At 37.1% G+C, this 16,835-nt stretch overlaps 1 protein-coding gene across 10 annotated transcripts in view; it reads right to left on the bottom strand.

Annotated features, from left to right (window-relative positions):
- Nucleotides 1–5,614: 5,614 nt before the first annotated feature.
- Nucleotides 5,615–16,835, bottom strand: part of LOC126894149 (zinc finger protein basonuclin-2-like) — a 52,763-nt gene continuing 41,542 nt past the window's right edge. For all 10 annotated transcript variants that reach the window (XM_050664930.1, XM_050664940.1, XM_050664932.1 and 7 more), the window contains 2 exons: nt 10,160–10,398; nt 5,615–9,333 (listed from right to left, as the gene is read on the bottom strand). In XM_050664930.1, the coding sequence (XP_050520887.1) occupies nt 6,850–9,333; nt 10,160–10,398 (2,723 nt within the window). In that variant the 3' untranslated portion in view covers nt 5,615–6,849. The remainder of the gene's footprint in view (nt 9,334–10,159; nt 10,399–16,835) is intronic.

Here is a 16,835-nt window from a genome sequence, read left to right as displayed (position 1 = left end):
ATAAGGCGACGTGCTGTCCGGCATCATCGAAACAACACATCATTTTCGGAGGGTCATTGGGTAGTATATAGTAATCTAAAAGGATAAACCATATAAATTTACAATAAATTACAAATAAACTATTAAGCGTGTAAAATGACATTAATGTTTTGACAATTCAATAATTATTAAAATTTTTTTTTTTTTTATCTTTTACTCTTTTGGACTACAATAATAATATAAACTATATGAAAAATAAAATTTTCTTATTTATTTAAGAAATAAGTTTTAAAAAAATTCTAGATTGACTTTTGTATAGTTGATTCTAAGTAAACATTGAGTATCCAACATTTTTAATAAATGTTATATAATTAAATTTTAAATTTCGTTTCAATTCTAACTGCATTTTACATGTTTATTTTACGATATCAAATGTCGAAATTTGTTAGGCATTCAGAAATTAATCGAAAAAAACGTACTCTGCTCATGATTGATATTGGTCATAAAATATCATCTGTAGAGTTGCTGTATAGTAGAATTATTTTATTAATAATTAAAATTGAAATCAAGTTGTAAATTTAAAAATAATTAATAATGATTTGGAAGAGTTTTGGAAAATTAATTTTATTAAACCAATATAAATTAATAATTTCCAAGAGTACATTATAAAGAAAAACGTCGTAACAACGTTTTTTCTTTTCGTTATGTGACCTTAAAACTCAAAATAGCGAAATTTCTGTAAGAATTCGTCATTTTTTTTTATTTTCATAATATTTTTTCTATAATACATCGAATGTAATTAAATTTTTATAGAGTATAATAAGCAGACAATAAGTTTTTTTTTTGTATGAATTTTCTGAAAATTCAACGAGAAAAGGGTTTGAAAAAGACCACCCAAAGTTGTAATATTTTTTTTCAACTTGAATTTTGAAAATGTTCCGAATGGTCTTTTTACCTTATTAAATTAAAGGTTTTGAAGTATATTACAAAATTAAAAAAATGTAGTCTCAACAACTGTTCTAATATTTGAAATCGGCCGTCAAAACAAAAAAATGACATTATACTCAATTAAGCAAATAATTGAACAAAGATTTAATATTTGAGTGTAATTTTAAATAATAGACATTTTTAAATTACAAATACAGAAAATATTAAATTTAGCAGATCCACATTGAAGCTTTTTTATGATAGTGATGTTAATCACTAGCAGATATCATTTATACTTTTATGTTTAACATTGCTGTTCCAGTGTGCTGGACTTTTTTATTATATCGAAGTATTCATTTTTCTTTTAAACTAAAATTTTTCAACTTATGATCTCGAATCAACTTATCCCGACCCCCTCTACCTATATCTTGATATTTTTTTAGTTGAAATGTATGTAAAATATCGGTTGATTTGTTAGATAATTTGACGAAATTAAATAAACTATATTTTAATCAAGTTGTTTTTACGACTTTACCAGCTGACTTAATGCGAATGTACCAAAAGACAGGTTTGTCGAGTTTTTAGAAAAAAATGAACTATTACTCTTAAAGAGAAATAGGTGCTTTTATACTTCCATTAACAATTGCTGCACACTGAATTGAAGAAAAATATACTGTCGTCAATTTTTTCATTGTTAAATCAATTATATTATGCCAACGACAAATTTTTGATGATTTTACAATGTTGTTTTTCAGTGTAGTTAAACATTAAAAAAAATTCATTTATAAAATATTTTGGTCAGGTTTATTATTTATTATTAATGATATTTAGGTTATAATTATAATTAAATCTTTCCACGATATTGTGTCAATTTTATAAAAAATTATCTGTTATATTATAATTTTAAAATAAAGTTATTTTTATTTCCAAGAGTTATTTTTAATAAAATTTCTGCTAATAAAAAAGCTAAAAAACTTTTTTTCAATTTTTGAGTATAACTTCTTCAATCGGAACCAATTCCGATTGTTTTAATATTAATTGATCAGTAGTAGTCTAGTAAATGTTACTTTTACGGGTCAACAACGCATCTAAAATAAAAAAATTAATTTTTCCGTGTTGCCCGTGTACATTGAATTGTATACCTCGTCGATTTGACGGCGACTGATATTACCGCGTGGTCAATTAATAAAAATAATTACTAGCATCGATATTTATTGAAAAAGTAAATTTTTATGTACTTGGCGGCATATAACACGCAACGCGTATGCTGATTTAAGTGTAAAGTAATATTATTACTCTAAATCCGCGTGCACATACAGTCAATATATTACATTGATTGCTTTGTATTTATGTACTGAAAATAGCTGTCCTATTAATGTAACACTGTACACCGTCGACCCGTACCAGAGTCGTAACCGGACTGTTAACTGCTTTAGTTATGCACACTTACGAACGGCTAAAGGAGAACACGTTAGGGACAAAGACGCAGTTGTAAAAAATGTGGTAATAATAATATCCTCCGTAGGTAATGCCGATCGTGTGTAGAAGTGTATTTTTTACGCGAATTTCTGTGCGGTGCATTCGACTAGATATAATAAACACAGAGAACAATACCATAGGCGGTAACTTTCAGCGAAACAAACAGTCATTAGAAGTCATAAAGCGGATATACAATTAAAGCTCCAAACGAATTAACATAAAATAAAAAACGCGCCAGTGGTCGTTGTAGTAGCGCCAACGGCAGTCCTAAACTGACACGAAAAAACAGTACCGTTACATTTAACATGTGGACGGTGTGGTATATGAATAATGTATTAATTAAAACGATGGTAAGAATGTTGCACTTGTCGTAAAATAAGCTTTTTTCAATTGTTCTGCATCATATCTATTGGCAACCTCTTCAGATGCACTAGACACTTAAGTATAGTAAAAATCAAATTATCTTTGCGTTTCTAAGTGTGTGTATCGATTTTACTGGCACTCAAAATAACCGTTACGGTGACGATGTTCCGATTCACAACACCAATAATAAGTATCGAGTTTCTATTTTAATATATAAAAATAATACTCTAAAACCGTTCAGATGTTACTAAAAATAATGAGATTTCTTTAATGAATTTTACGATACATGTTTACTCTCATTGCTCGAATTTAAATTTGTTCATCGCTTGCTAAGGGCATTTTCATTTCAGATATTTTTGCGAGACATTCACACTCATGAGCATTTTTCATGAGGGGGGTGGCCATTGACTCCCCACGATGAAAATAAATATATGGTAAAGATGTGTTTCGGTAGAGGGTAATAAAAAAATTCTTATGTATACCTCCTCCCAAGACGAAACCCTGCGAACGCCATTGTTCACACTTCATTTGATTTAGTTGTTATTGTATTCATGTTATTCATAAATAGTAAAATAGGTTGTATTTCCTATTTGATATATAATATAATATGTTTTTTATTTCCTTATTCCAAGATAAACTTGATAATGAATTATCAGGATCTAAACAATTATCGCATTTAGCAGGATGCTTAAAGACTACTCTAGTTGATCGAGTACAAATCAATTAGCTTTTAAGCAAATAAATCAACCCGTAAAAATTCCATCGTATACATTTACTATTTTACATGAGCACAAAATATTTATCATATAATTCTATCGACCTGAAATATGAAAGCACTCCTTTACACTTTTATTTACATAAGTTTATATTTATAAAACACGAACATTGTTTGACTAAATAATTTCGAAATATATGTCAATGAAATAAATGGACTCGAAAATCCCAACAACAATGACGAAGTTTTGAAAAAACTGTTTGATATGAAAAATGTGTTTAAAAAGTGAATGAGCCAGTCGCAAAGAAATATTTTTTACCAAAGCGAAGAGACGTCAAAGAAAATACTATCAAAGAAATTATAAAGAACTTCTGCATTTGCTTAATGAATTTTCTGAATATTACTTGACTAGTTTCTTTAAAATTAAATTATTAAAATTTGGTTATTTAATGATGCAAAAAGCTTACTAAATCTTTACGGGTGTGTAGACAATTAATTTAAGTCCAAGTGATACGATATTTATCGACAATTTTTTATTTTGATGTTAACAATACGTGAAATTTTCACTAATAATGTATTGTTATAATTATAATGGTTTGCTATCGAAAACTGTAAAACTAATTCTGTAAAACGACAATAGTTTCCATTCTATTGAATTAGGTTCATATATTTATTAAATTACTAATTTTAGTTTTCTTATTCTCCATTAAACTTAATACACGAAAGTATGAACGTTATTGCAATTATTGTTAGTGTTAGTAATTATTTTGTTGAAATACATCAAAGTCCCAATTATTAATTTAATTAAATAACATTCTATTATGTAATTTTATATTGTGGCAATGTTAAACGGTTTGTTTGTAATTATATAAGCATAATAATAGGTATATAATGTATACCTATTTTTAATTATCTAATAAAATGTTATTAATTAAAAATAGTTTGCGTCAAGTAGACACTAGATTTTAGACCTGAGTAGTTTTTTTTTACGTTCAGACATTTCACTTGCGATAATAAATATAAAATAAANTATAATGTATACCTATTTTTAATTATCTAATAAAATGTTATTAATTAAAAATAGTTTGCGTCAAGTAGACACTAGATTTTAGATCTGAGTAGTTTTTTTTTACGTTCAGACATTTCACTTGCGATAATAAATATAAAATAAAACAGTCTGAGTTAGAATATATATAAATATATTTGGTGTTGAGTTGGACAGGTTTGTAGTAAAAAAAAAATAGTTGTGAAGATGGATATTTGCAAACCAAAAAAACTACGACTTAGTTTTTGTTGAAAGTTATAACAAGTTAGTTTTTCTCTATAACATATTTCTATTGCAATAAAAACTAACGAGTGATGTTGCTAAATTTACTTGATATTTTCAATGATACTAATAGCGGACGTTAAAGATGTATGTCAAATATTAAGCAATTTTCTAGATCGTTGATTATTATTATTATTTTAATAAAAAACGCACAAGGTTGAGTTGGATTACAAAAGATAATAGCATCTCTGGGCATCGACAGAAGATAATTGTACATTAAACACAATGCGGTCGAATAAATAATATTGGAAGACCTCGTAGTATATCGCAATCGATATTTATCACGACCTGACGACACGTTTTTGGCAATTTTGCCCTTTTACATTTTACCGTCCGAATTTTGAATAAGAACACATTCACTGCGTTTCCAATTAGTGTCACGAAAGTATCAACAGAATTTCATTTCTCCAAATGAAATAAATGTAAATTTTCTACTCCGAATCTCCTCTTTTACTTAGTCACAACTACTAAAGTTGTAATATATACTGCAAAGTATAATATTTAATATGCCTTGTACGTAAAACTAATGTATTATACTTCTTTGATTATTAATTAAATATTTTGTGTGAATTAATTAGCTTGTGTTTACGCAATCTAACAAAGGGTGATGAATTTATATTTAAAATACAGTCTGTCGTTGAACGTAACAAGTACAATCATTCTTTATTTTATTTATTAAGCCTTTGAATAAATGATAGTTTTTCAGATTTTATTTCTTCAACTAATTATTCAAAAATAACTACAGTTAGTAAATATTTAGATCTATGCACATTTCTTATAGGAACGCAAGGAAGGAATAATAAAAATAAAATACAAAATAATAATTTAGGCTAATAGTCACTTATATTAATTTTTATTTTCAGTAAATCATACAGTATATACGTATAATATAATATAATTATGATAATATTTATTTAATAATATGACAAATAAAATTGCCTCTCTACAAAATAACTCTATAAGATAAGGACTAGTAAATATTTTCAAATATCTTAGATCAGAATTGTTTTTTTGATTAAAACGGGCGTATTTTCTCTATACACCGCAATATGATGCCCAAATACATTTCAAACAAACCGTTGTACATATCGTATAGTAGGCATTAAAAAACTCACTATGAATCGCCGCGCTGTAGTTAATAAAATGTATTTAGAAATATTTCTAATGCATTAACATCTAACCGCATTTATTTACACGAGATTTTCCTAAAAATGATTTATACAATACAATAATAAAAACACAACCTATATAATATTTAAAATGTACATTTAATAATAATTTTTATTATTACTAGGCTACATTTCACGCTACTATCCCACTTTTTTTTTTTTAGTTTTAATTTATAAGTACAGCCACAATATTTATGATAATAATAATAGTTAATAAATATATATTTAACAAATAAAAAAAAAAAAATGAATCACATTCAAGTCGTATACAATAGATTCAGAAATATATTTATATCAATCTGATATTTTTATAATATTATTAAGCCGTTTAATGAAAAGAAAAAAACAACGTCATGTTTTGTTCAAAACGAAAATCCTACATATTTTGTACGTTCTATGTTTTATCAGAAAAAAAAAAATTAAAGCACCAATTATATTTTTAGGGCTAAAGATTTTTTCCACGTTTTACTCTTTATATATAAATGTATATACGAGTGTAAAAAAAAAAAAAAACCATTTAATATAAATTACATCACGATGAAACACACGTTCTCGTACACGGAGATAATGAATAAGAGGGAGGAGAACGGAGATTAGGTCGTTTAGGCAACGGGGTCTAAGTGGCATTACAGTGTCGACGACGTTGACGGGGGTTCGGGTAAATTACTATTTGGAGATTGGCTGGAGGCGGTGGCAATGCAGACCGAGACAATTATACGGCTAGGCCAGGTGAGGAGGACAACACACACGTTTAAGTATGTGAATGCCGAGGTAGATATGTCTCGTGACGATCACGATAGACTATGGGCAACAAGGCGGTGGTAAGATGAATTGTTTTTTATTGCGTTTGGTTACCACCACCACGGGGGCGGAACGGGAAACTGCCGTGGTCACGACGCGGACACCGGAGGATGGTTTTCGGCGTGAGCGTTTCTTTTGGTCCTCGAGCTGAACACCATTCCACAACCCTGTACTTTGCACCGGTGCATCTCGTGCATGTGCAATTGTTCGTAGTGCTCTCGCATGCCGTTCTTGTCCGGGAACGCTTTGCTGCAGAACCGGCACGAGTACATGCCGGTTTCTTTGTCCGGGCTGGGCGGAAGGTCTTCGTCGGCCGAATACACCAAGCGGGGTACGCCGCCACCGTTGGTCATGGCCGGCGGATGATGTCTGAACGGACCGAACTGGGGTAGTATCATGCCTCCGTTGGAGAAAGCTTGGAACTGTTGCGAGTCCGCGTACAGCCGGGCCAAGAATTCGGCGTGCATACCGTAAGGATTTTCGGAAGCTGCTGCTGCCGCCGCGGCCGCTGCGGCTACCGCCGCTGCAGCGCTTACTGGCGGTTGTTGCGACTGTTGTTGACGGTGCGACAGTTGTTCGTCGGCAGCGGTCGGCGAGGTGGACAATAACTTTCTGTGCAAGTTTAGGTTGGAACTGTGTCTATCTCTACTGCGCTTCGACGGAAAGGCCGCATTGCATCCGTCCACTACGCATTTATGCATGAGTTTGAGATGCACGTTTTGATAATGTGTCTTGACGCTGAAATGATTAGGGAACGTTTTACCGCAGGCGACGCATTTGCGTGGATTTTCTTTGTCGACGGGAACCTCTTCCATTTCCACGAAGCGACCGTTTTCGAACATGCCATAAACGTGACCGTCGCTATCGGAATTGCACTCGTCGTCTTCGCCATCATCGTTCTCGGACAACAACGAGTCCCTGGAGTCGGCGGAATGCAATCTGCCATCTATGGGACTGGCAGAGCGTTTCCTGCTCAGGTTCAGACACTGGTCTTCGCCTTGGTTCTGTTTGGCCGTCACTTCTTCTTCGTTATTGTTGTTCTTAGGCGACGGGGCAGAGCCTTCGTCCGTACAAGACATACCTTCGTCGCTGAGATCGGCAGCCGCCGCAAACCTCGTGGGGTTTTGATTTTTCCGTTTGCGTACGTTCGTCGGCACTATCGGCGGCTTATTGTTGTTGTTCGGTGGCTCGATAGTACTAGCGCCGTCGTCCTCAGACTCCTCCGACATCCTCTTGCTGCGGTCGCTCCTGTGTTCCGAATCGTCGTCGTCGTCTACAGTTGCGCCGTCCACCACTATGCCGTCTTCCTCGTCGTCCATGTATTCATCCATATTGTCCGAAGAGAAATCGGCCGACCTGCGGAGTTCGTCAGCTAAATGTAAGCCCGAAGATGAGCTCTGTTTAGAACCAGCAGCGTGCAAATCTGGGCCACTGCCCGTCAGTAAAGGGAAAGCGCCAAAGGCCAACTGATTCATCGCCGACGCTTGGAGCGGAGAGATGACCATTGGATGATGAGCTTGTGAGCTACGGCCGTCGTGTGGAGATATTTTGCGGCGCAAATGAGGAGAGTGCAGTTTTGGATTGGGGTTGGCGCTGTGTCTGTTTCTTGATCTTCTCGAACTGAACATCATGTTGCAGCCTTCGACGGTACATTTATGCATTTCGCGTAAATGCACAGCCGAAAAGTGTATTTTCAGTGCCCCTTTGTCGCAGAAAGTTTTCAGGCACACGTTGCATTGTACGCGTTTTTTGCCAGTAGCCGGGTTGATAAGTTGAGTTCCCAAGTTCAATGGTAAGCTAGCGGAACCCCATTGCCGTTTAAGAGGCATAGAGGTTTTACGCATGTGTCCCCTATGTGGCCTGGCCGTTTTACTATTGTTGTCTTTGCTCAGATTCAAAGCGCTTTGCGAATTTTCTTCCTCTTCGTCACCGTCTTCTGATCCAAACTCGCTGCTTCCGGCTAAGCTTTCTGGAGTAGTATACTTGCTATTATTGTATTCGTTCTGATTTGGTCGTGGGGGCGGAGGTAATAAATCCGAATTTCTTCTCTCCGAAGATGGTTTTCCTGGGAATCCGCCGGTGGATTGCATTTTGCGGAAATCAAATGGTTGCATGTTTTGCAATTTGTTAAGAGGTGAGACACTGGTAGGACTAGTCGTTGGTGGAGAACCACCGTTAGTGTTAACCAACGGTGAAGCTGGTAAGGCTAAACTACTACTACTACCACTAGATGGTTTTGCAAACCCGAATGTGGGTTTAGGAGGCGACGGTGGTGAATTTCCAAGAGTCGACGGCAAACGCGGTTGCATTAGTGACGAAGGAGACCTAGGCCGGAATTTAGTTTCAAAGTTAGGTTTGTGGTCATGGTTTTGTTGTTGCTTTTGACGTTCCATTAACCTCTTCATATCGGTTTCAAGACTGGGCAGTGCTCTAAAATCAGCATTCAATCCATGTAATAATAATTGCTGTGTTACCATTCTAGTTTCACCAAACCGCAAAAACTGCTGCAACACGAGCGGTTCTTCTTCTGGGCTACATATGTTCCATCGCTCAAGAATGCCTCCGTGAGGTTCCTAAAACCAAAAATAAAGCGATATTAATTATACGATGTGTCTTAAAATATTCAAAAGGAGTTGAGGAGTACTTTAGTTTAAAACTTAAAAAAAAATCATTAATTCAAATACGACGCGTCGTATTTTTCATCAAAAGTTCTAAAGTCTGGAAATAGTTTGGCAAAACTAAGAACGAATATCACGATATGCTATTAGACAATTGTCAATCCCATGAGGCCGTTCTATACTATATTCAAACATGGCTAGAGGCTAAGTATATAGCTCTGGCACAAACGTTTAACGAAATAAAACATTGCCGAATTCGAGACACGTTTCCCCGGGAACTGTCAATGGGTATGCGGGGGTGTATGTGTAATTCAATCATCCATTACCGGCAACAGAGAAGTCAACTTACAAGCTGCCACCACCGCGGTGTATTACAAAATTACCGAACCCTTTCGTTTTGTTTTTCACGAACCCTTTGCAATACGTCACGTATGTGTGCCTGCGAATGTACTCGAGTATAACATTATTATATATTGTACACATGTACAACGCCACAAAAACAAACACGGGACGACAACGATAGGGTTTTTCAGGCTATTCGTTAAGAGTGAAAAACTCATCGATGTTTGTTTTGGCGTTCATATAGAAAGAGTAGAAAGGGTTAGGCTGTTAACTAAAATGACGTATTTCATGTTATATGAAAAAGCGGGCGACCGGAACGATTATCAAAATTGTTAATCATACGTTACAAATTATGTTTGCTTATTAAACACACCAAGAATGTCACCACTGCGCCGTTTGTAAAACAGTCGTAAAATCACTAATCGAACAATTAAGTTACCTGTAGTATGTATCCTCTGGCGTAGTCTTCGTGGGTCCAGCCAAATCCTCGGAGGACAGCGGACACTTCGTCTTGCCGGAGCACGCTAAACAGACGGTCCAGTAAAATTTTTAGCCTAATGGGCAGCGCTTGGCAACCGTACAAAACTAGACTGGCGATGTCGAACGCAACATTTGGTTGGATGGGTTCGACAGCACCGTTTCCCAAAGACGCTCCACCGAATCCCAATTTGTCCAGAGCTGTAACACGTAAAATAAAACACACAATAAGCTTATGTATTTTTATCATTACACTGGGCATATTTGCCATTATTAAGTAATATTACATAATAAAATCGACGGTGGCATAGCACGAGAAGGATGATCCCTCTCAATCATTACCGGTGCTGCACTACATCATTATTGCATCAATAGTAACATAATGGAACCCTCGTGGGATCAAAAAGGGACTAGATCATATTATATTTTCTACCTGACCTATTCAATAACGACCGTCACGACAATGGGCTTCGGTTATTAAATATAATAACGATAAAAATAATATATAAATATAATACATTTTTATCGGCGCTATTCTTTTACAACGGATTTTGATTTTTATTATTTGACAACCGATCATATATTGCGCATTTCGATTCTTTCGACCGTTAGATCGTGTTCGGCCTCCGCGGTTAATTCGTCTGGAATGAAACGTCACGGCCTATTAATGATAAAAAAAAATTATTCGCAACACGAACTTCAGGCACTTCCTGTGGTTTTTCCCTTTGTAATATTGAATTGCGAGGATTTCCTCCGACTTGAGTGCATCGAGGATTTACTGTCATACAATAGCGCAACAATACCGAGATATTTCCAAAATGGCAGGCTTAGTACACGAGCCGTAGAGTAAGTCATGTTATGGAAAGGTCTCTGTTGGGATGTACGCGAGAAATACAAACTTGGACCGTATAATTTCTCATCGTACAGATCAGGTTGTCGCGGTCGAGTTGAAAATAATTTCCAGTGAGCGGCCCGTAAGAGTTGTAACGAGTCGGTATAACATCATTTAAGGTCATGTAACGCGTATGAATAACTATGCGCATAGAAACGGTGCTGAGTGCACGAGTACTATTATTACAGTCCAGAGATCTATGCGACGCCGGTACACAATACAAATATATTATTAAGAACAACACACACACACACACACACGCAGAGTTGTCGTTGATTTTGGACGCGCAACTGTATTATAATGATAATAATAATAATAATAATATGTACAGCGTGTCTGTCCTACTATTCACACGTCCCACTAGTGTAGTCGACAGTTGAAGATGAAAAAATCTTAAGTCACCGAGTTTGGGCGGACGTAGGGCGGCGGCCTTCGGTGAACGCATACAGAAAAATAAATAATAGAAAATATAATATGTACGTGCTCGTGAGTGGTTGTCAACAATTGAATCGTGAAGTAGGCACTATTTTAGATATTATGAAACCTGTCAACCGTACGGGATGAGGCTGTATAAGTTTTAAAACTGCAGCTATTGGGAGCTATTGTGTGCGCCCCGGAGTAGCGGCAGCAGTCATTATATTTCGCCCGTCATTGTTGAAAATAATCTATACCGGCGCACATATATACTCACATGCTTGTGAGCGTCAGATCAAGGGACTCGACGATATGATGATGATGATGATGAAAATACATTGCCGCTACTAATGGCGTTAAGGTGGCGGGGGTCGAAGGTAATGGCCGAGGCGCAAGGGGTGCCAGAGGTATTATCTTCCACTTTAGGGACAAGCACAATACACGCGGAGTGCGTAATATTAAAAACATGCAGACAAAACTGCCGTTTCCCCTCGTCGTAATAATACCGACATCCGAACGCGTATGACGTACAAATAGTAACGAAACCCAAACGAGGCGCTACAAAAATGTCCCGTATCCACGAGAATACACAATTAAACGCAAGGGACGAAAACCATGGTGCCGGGGGCACTGCTGCTATTGTCCTGCCGCCTCCCCCTTGCGCCGGCACCGCGTCAAACCGTGTCACCCGACCGCGTCGGCCCACTGTCATTGGTGCAGCCGTTGTCACCCGGTGTGTCAACGGAGCTCCTCCCATTTCCCACCGCTAGCCGCGTCGCACGTGTGTCATTGCATTTTACCAACCAGTCGTTGGCTCGTATAATGTACTACCACACGCACTCGACCTGACGCGGTTGAATAATAAACGATCGCTTACAAATAAATAAAAGATTATTTATTTAAGCTGCTACACGACGAGTGTTTATAAAAAAAACCAACGGGAATTTAAAAATTGATCTTATTGTCAGTGGCCGTGTAGGACGATGGCAAACAACGACGGATTATTATCCTGCATTTCGATCCCGAGGTTCATTTATTGTAGTTATGATTTTTTTATTCAATTTATGACAAGTAATACACCGTGTTCGTAAAAGATAACGCGACCGATCATCGTCGTTTTCCCATCGTCCCATCCGGAGGGCCTAACATCTGTCGGTACAGAAACACAAAAAGAAAACTAAATACAATAATGTAAAAACACTCTAGAACGTAATATTTTATGTATTAAAAAAAAAACGTCATAACTCTCGCAAGAATAAAATATCGAGAGCAACAAATTTTTATGGGCTTCCATATGCTGCTCGAGGGACAACAGGTAGGATTCATAATAAATACATTCCATACGTACAAAAGGTATACACACACGACTAATAGTTTTACAACACACATTTCCATTATAACCTGTGGCCATACAAATATCATTTGCGATTAATTCGATAAATAATTTCAAGGCGATTAAGAAAAACACGCCGTTTTGCGTGGAACAAAGCTAAAAAAAACTCGTCCGCACAATCATCTCACTCAGTCGTACAATCCAACGACGACGACGGTATTGATTCCTCACTTTCCGAAAGCATGTTAAGTGTATCCGAGAACATACTTTTTTGCGGTTAAAGAACATCTCCGTGTAAGTGCACATTCAATTTGGATTGACGCCATTTGGAATATTACTACACGATGTTATTATTTGAAAAATAATATTCGAAATTACACTCCGAGTAACCACCACTGCAATCCGTTTATTCATACGAAACACGTCCAATATTCACGAGCTCGGGAGCTTTGTTATTAGATGGCGAACACGAAGAATGTGGGCGATTCGGCATATTTTTAATGGAATATGTACATCGGATTTGCGTTTACGACCACGACGAATTTAAATAATGATAATAATAATAAATATGTGTGTGTATACGAGAGAAGAGCTACAACAGCAGCGTGTGTTATTAGGCTATCATATATATGGCAAGCGCATCTCGACCACAAGATTGTCTAGTGTCGACGACGATGGACTTGTGTACTCCACGAAAACCGGTCACAGCGGAGCTCAACAAACGCCTCGTTTTCTCACGGACAAAAATTACATATTGTTAGTGTACACGTAATACTTGTGTATAAAACGATCGTGTGGTTGTTTTTCCGATCCGAAATTGGACCACATCTGTTATAATATTATTATTATTATGTGACCATAATTCGTATACTCGGAGACACGGCCAGTACAAAAATATTAGTGGCAAAACAATACCAGCCACTCGTAGCGTTACACAAACGAGCTGTTGTCTCGAGTTTGGATATCAAACGATGAAATATGAAATCGACCCGACGAGCTTACCGATAAAACGCGGCAAGAACAATTTGTCTATTTCGATTTATTTCAGACATATTTAGTACGCCGCGTCATTTGAACGGCACCGAGTATGCAAATATCCACAACTACCTACGCGAAATCACACGGTACACGATTGAAAAGAGTCTTAACGTACATCATCTTCGACCGCATTTCATGTCGTGGCTGTTATACGAGTAATAACGTGTGTGTGTAATAATTATACAGTGCAGCTCGTTGCAGTACCACCGAGAGCCGTGACAGAGCGAAAAGAGTATGATTAAAAAATATTCTACTCTGGACGCACCGTGTAATATCATAAAACATTATTGTCAATCCTCCGGGCGCAAATAGGATCGTGACCCGACACCCAACACTCCTACGAGGGCGACTATTAACGTTATGACGACCGTAATATTCATGCAAATTAAGGGGTCATGAGGAGAGGCGTACTTGCTCGGGCATTTATGTTTCCAAATTCCGTTTAATATCCGCGTGTCCTCTCCACGATGGCCGCCCCGAGGTGATACAACCACTCGGTGTTAACGAGCCTCAAAGTTTTAAAATATATTGCACTTGAGCAACGAACGCGCTTACGAAAAGAAGACGATTAGATTTAACGAGTGAATATAATTGACGTGTATGACTTATGAAATCAACGTGTTTTTTTTTTTCAATGATAACACATAGCTACGATAATAATTATGGAAATTGTATTGTAAGCAAAAAAACAAAAACAACATAACCGTCGGTAAGCAAAAAACAAAATTATTATCGTTGTAGAATTTTATGTTGAGATAATATATAGCGTTGGACGTACGGCGATAATTATATTATATATATCGACGGCAATAAATATACCAACAGTCATATAATATGAAACGTATACGACGACAACGGCTGCTTTGGTGAAGGTTAGCGCATAAAAAATACCGGCACCGCAGTATAATAATAGGTAATTATAACTCGAACGACATAACCTGTACACGGCTGGCAAAATTCAAGTCGAGTTGCAGGCAAACTTGCGTATAAACGCCGCAATTCGGTTATCGATTAAAATGCCTGTTCGTCAGCTGCTGTAAAACAACAGGCAACTCACCCTCCGCACCGCTAACGTTTGATTAGGCAAACCCTACCCGATTCTCGGTCTTAATTGCTTTTTATCCGAAATGAGTACTATCCGGTTAATTGGTTTCGTAGCCTCGAGCGGCGCGCAACCATCGTCGGTCGGAGCCACCGAGTAAAAGCTTTGACAAATTATCCAAACGTACGGGGGAGGGGATATAAGTTAATCGAACTTTAACCGCGACCGGGCGCTAATCGAAAATGCAAATACCCCTTCTTAAAGTGTACACACGACACGCCGCTTTGGTGTATTTATTCTATTAGGTTTTTAAAAGGACTGCATGCACACGCCGCCGTTGTCCCAGTAGTCGGATTTCTCCCACGCAGTTTTATTGTGCATGACAATAGCAGTTCGGTATCCCCGGGTAATTGTCGAAACGCGGGGCGAGCGGAGAGGGTAATTTAAAATCACACCCCTTCGGCGAGTTCACGGGAATCGACAAGCGCATCCGCCCCGGGGCCCGACCGCTACAATTTTGTGTGGCACATCAAAGGATTTCCAAGAGCAGCACATCACAACATTATGCCATCGTCATCGTTATAATATGTTTCACCTCCCTAATCACGCACAAAATATTCTATGAGCGGGTCAGATCAGCATGAAAACGGCATAGGGTTTTGAATTTTCTTGTTGAAAAAAAAAATCATTGAATCAGCAAAGGTCTCAAGTCCCACCGCGCACCGTTAGTTAATGACGCTCTATCCTACCGCAGTCGATCAAAAGAGATACAATATCTTCTGGGAATTCTCATCCGCTTATGTGTGTTATTATCCTTCACTGCTATAAAGTGTGCCGAACGACCAAACTTTAACACTTACGAGGCGCACACGAAGAAGTTTTGTATGTAATCGACACACGAAACAAGTCGGTAAACGAAAATACACACCGTACGAATAGAGTGGTGCGAGCAAAGTGGGAATTGAAAAGAAAAAAAAACTGTGCAATAAAACCGCATGACAAAATTCAAATAAATTCGTTTATTTTTTTTTTTACACTACGGTGTCGAACAACAAACGGTCATTTTTGCCGTTTCCATTGCATTTCGAAACGCATGTAAATAAACACGTATTGTATTTTTTATTGTAATGAACTCACCGCGTGAGAACAACCGTTCACAATCGAGTCGGGGCAATTAGCAACACAAAAATAAATTAAAATACTAGTCGGGGCAACGTTTTCTCAGCATACCTCTCGTTGCTCATTCGGGTATTTATTTTTTACCAGTTTTAACGATAGACTGTGCAATGATGTAAATTATACAAACTGAGGAAGAAAAAAAAGACAACCGTTCCGCCGGGTAAATTATGCGTTTAAAACGTACTTTATCCTGATGATGCGCAGCGGCGGTCATCGCGAACTATACCCCAAGTATGTGTGTGGAGGCGGAGGCCTAATAAACCGTGACCGGCAGTGGTTACGCACGATTTCGTAAACAAATGAACCTTCAAATGGCCGTCTAAAAAGCGATCAATTAATCGATCGACGACCAAATGCGTCGTTTGTGTGTACACGCCGCCGTTTACATAGTCCGTTTTTTCCATCTATTCGTATATACGTGTGCTCGGTATAATGAACGTGTTAACTCGCACAGTATTATAATGTTTTATTTGCCCACAACAACCGTAATATACCTCGGCAGGAGTCATGTGCGACGTGCCGTGTGTTTGTGCACGTTTTTCCGGATGTTGTACTGCTGAAGAGCGAGCGAATGTACATTTCAGTGAATGGATATTTGTTTTTTAGCGTCACATGATCCGCTTTGTGCGGGTTTTTCACGGACCGTCTGAACGAGTCCGCGATGAATGCGTTTAAGAGTCGCCATGTATTCGGTTCAGTGATAATACTCATAACAGACGCCGTAAAAAAAAAAAAAAAAA

Source organism: Daktulosphaira vitifoliae, unplaced genomic scaffold (assembly GCF_025091365.1).
Source record: "Daktulosphaira vitifoliae isolate Bord-2020 unplaced genomic scaffold, ASM2509136v1 Scaffold_1, whole genome shotgun sequence".
Lineage (NCBI taxonomy): Eukaryota > Metazoa > Arthropoda > Insecta > Hemiptera > Phylloxeridae > Daktulosphaira > Daktulosphaira vitifoliae.
This window is presented reverse-complemented; position numbering and strand designations above follow the sequence as displayed.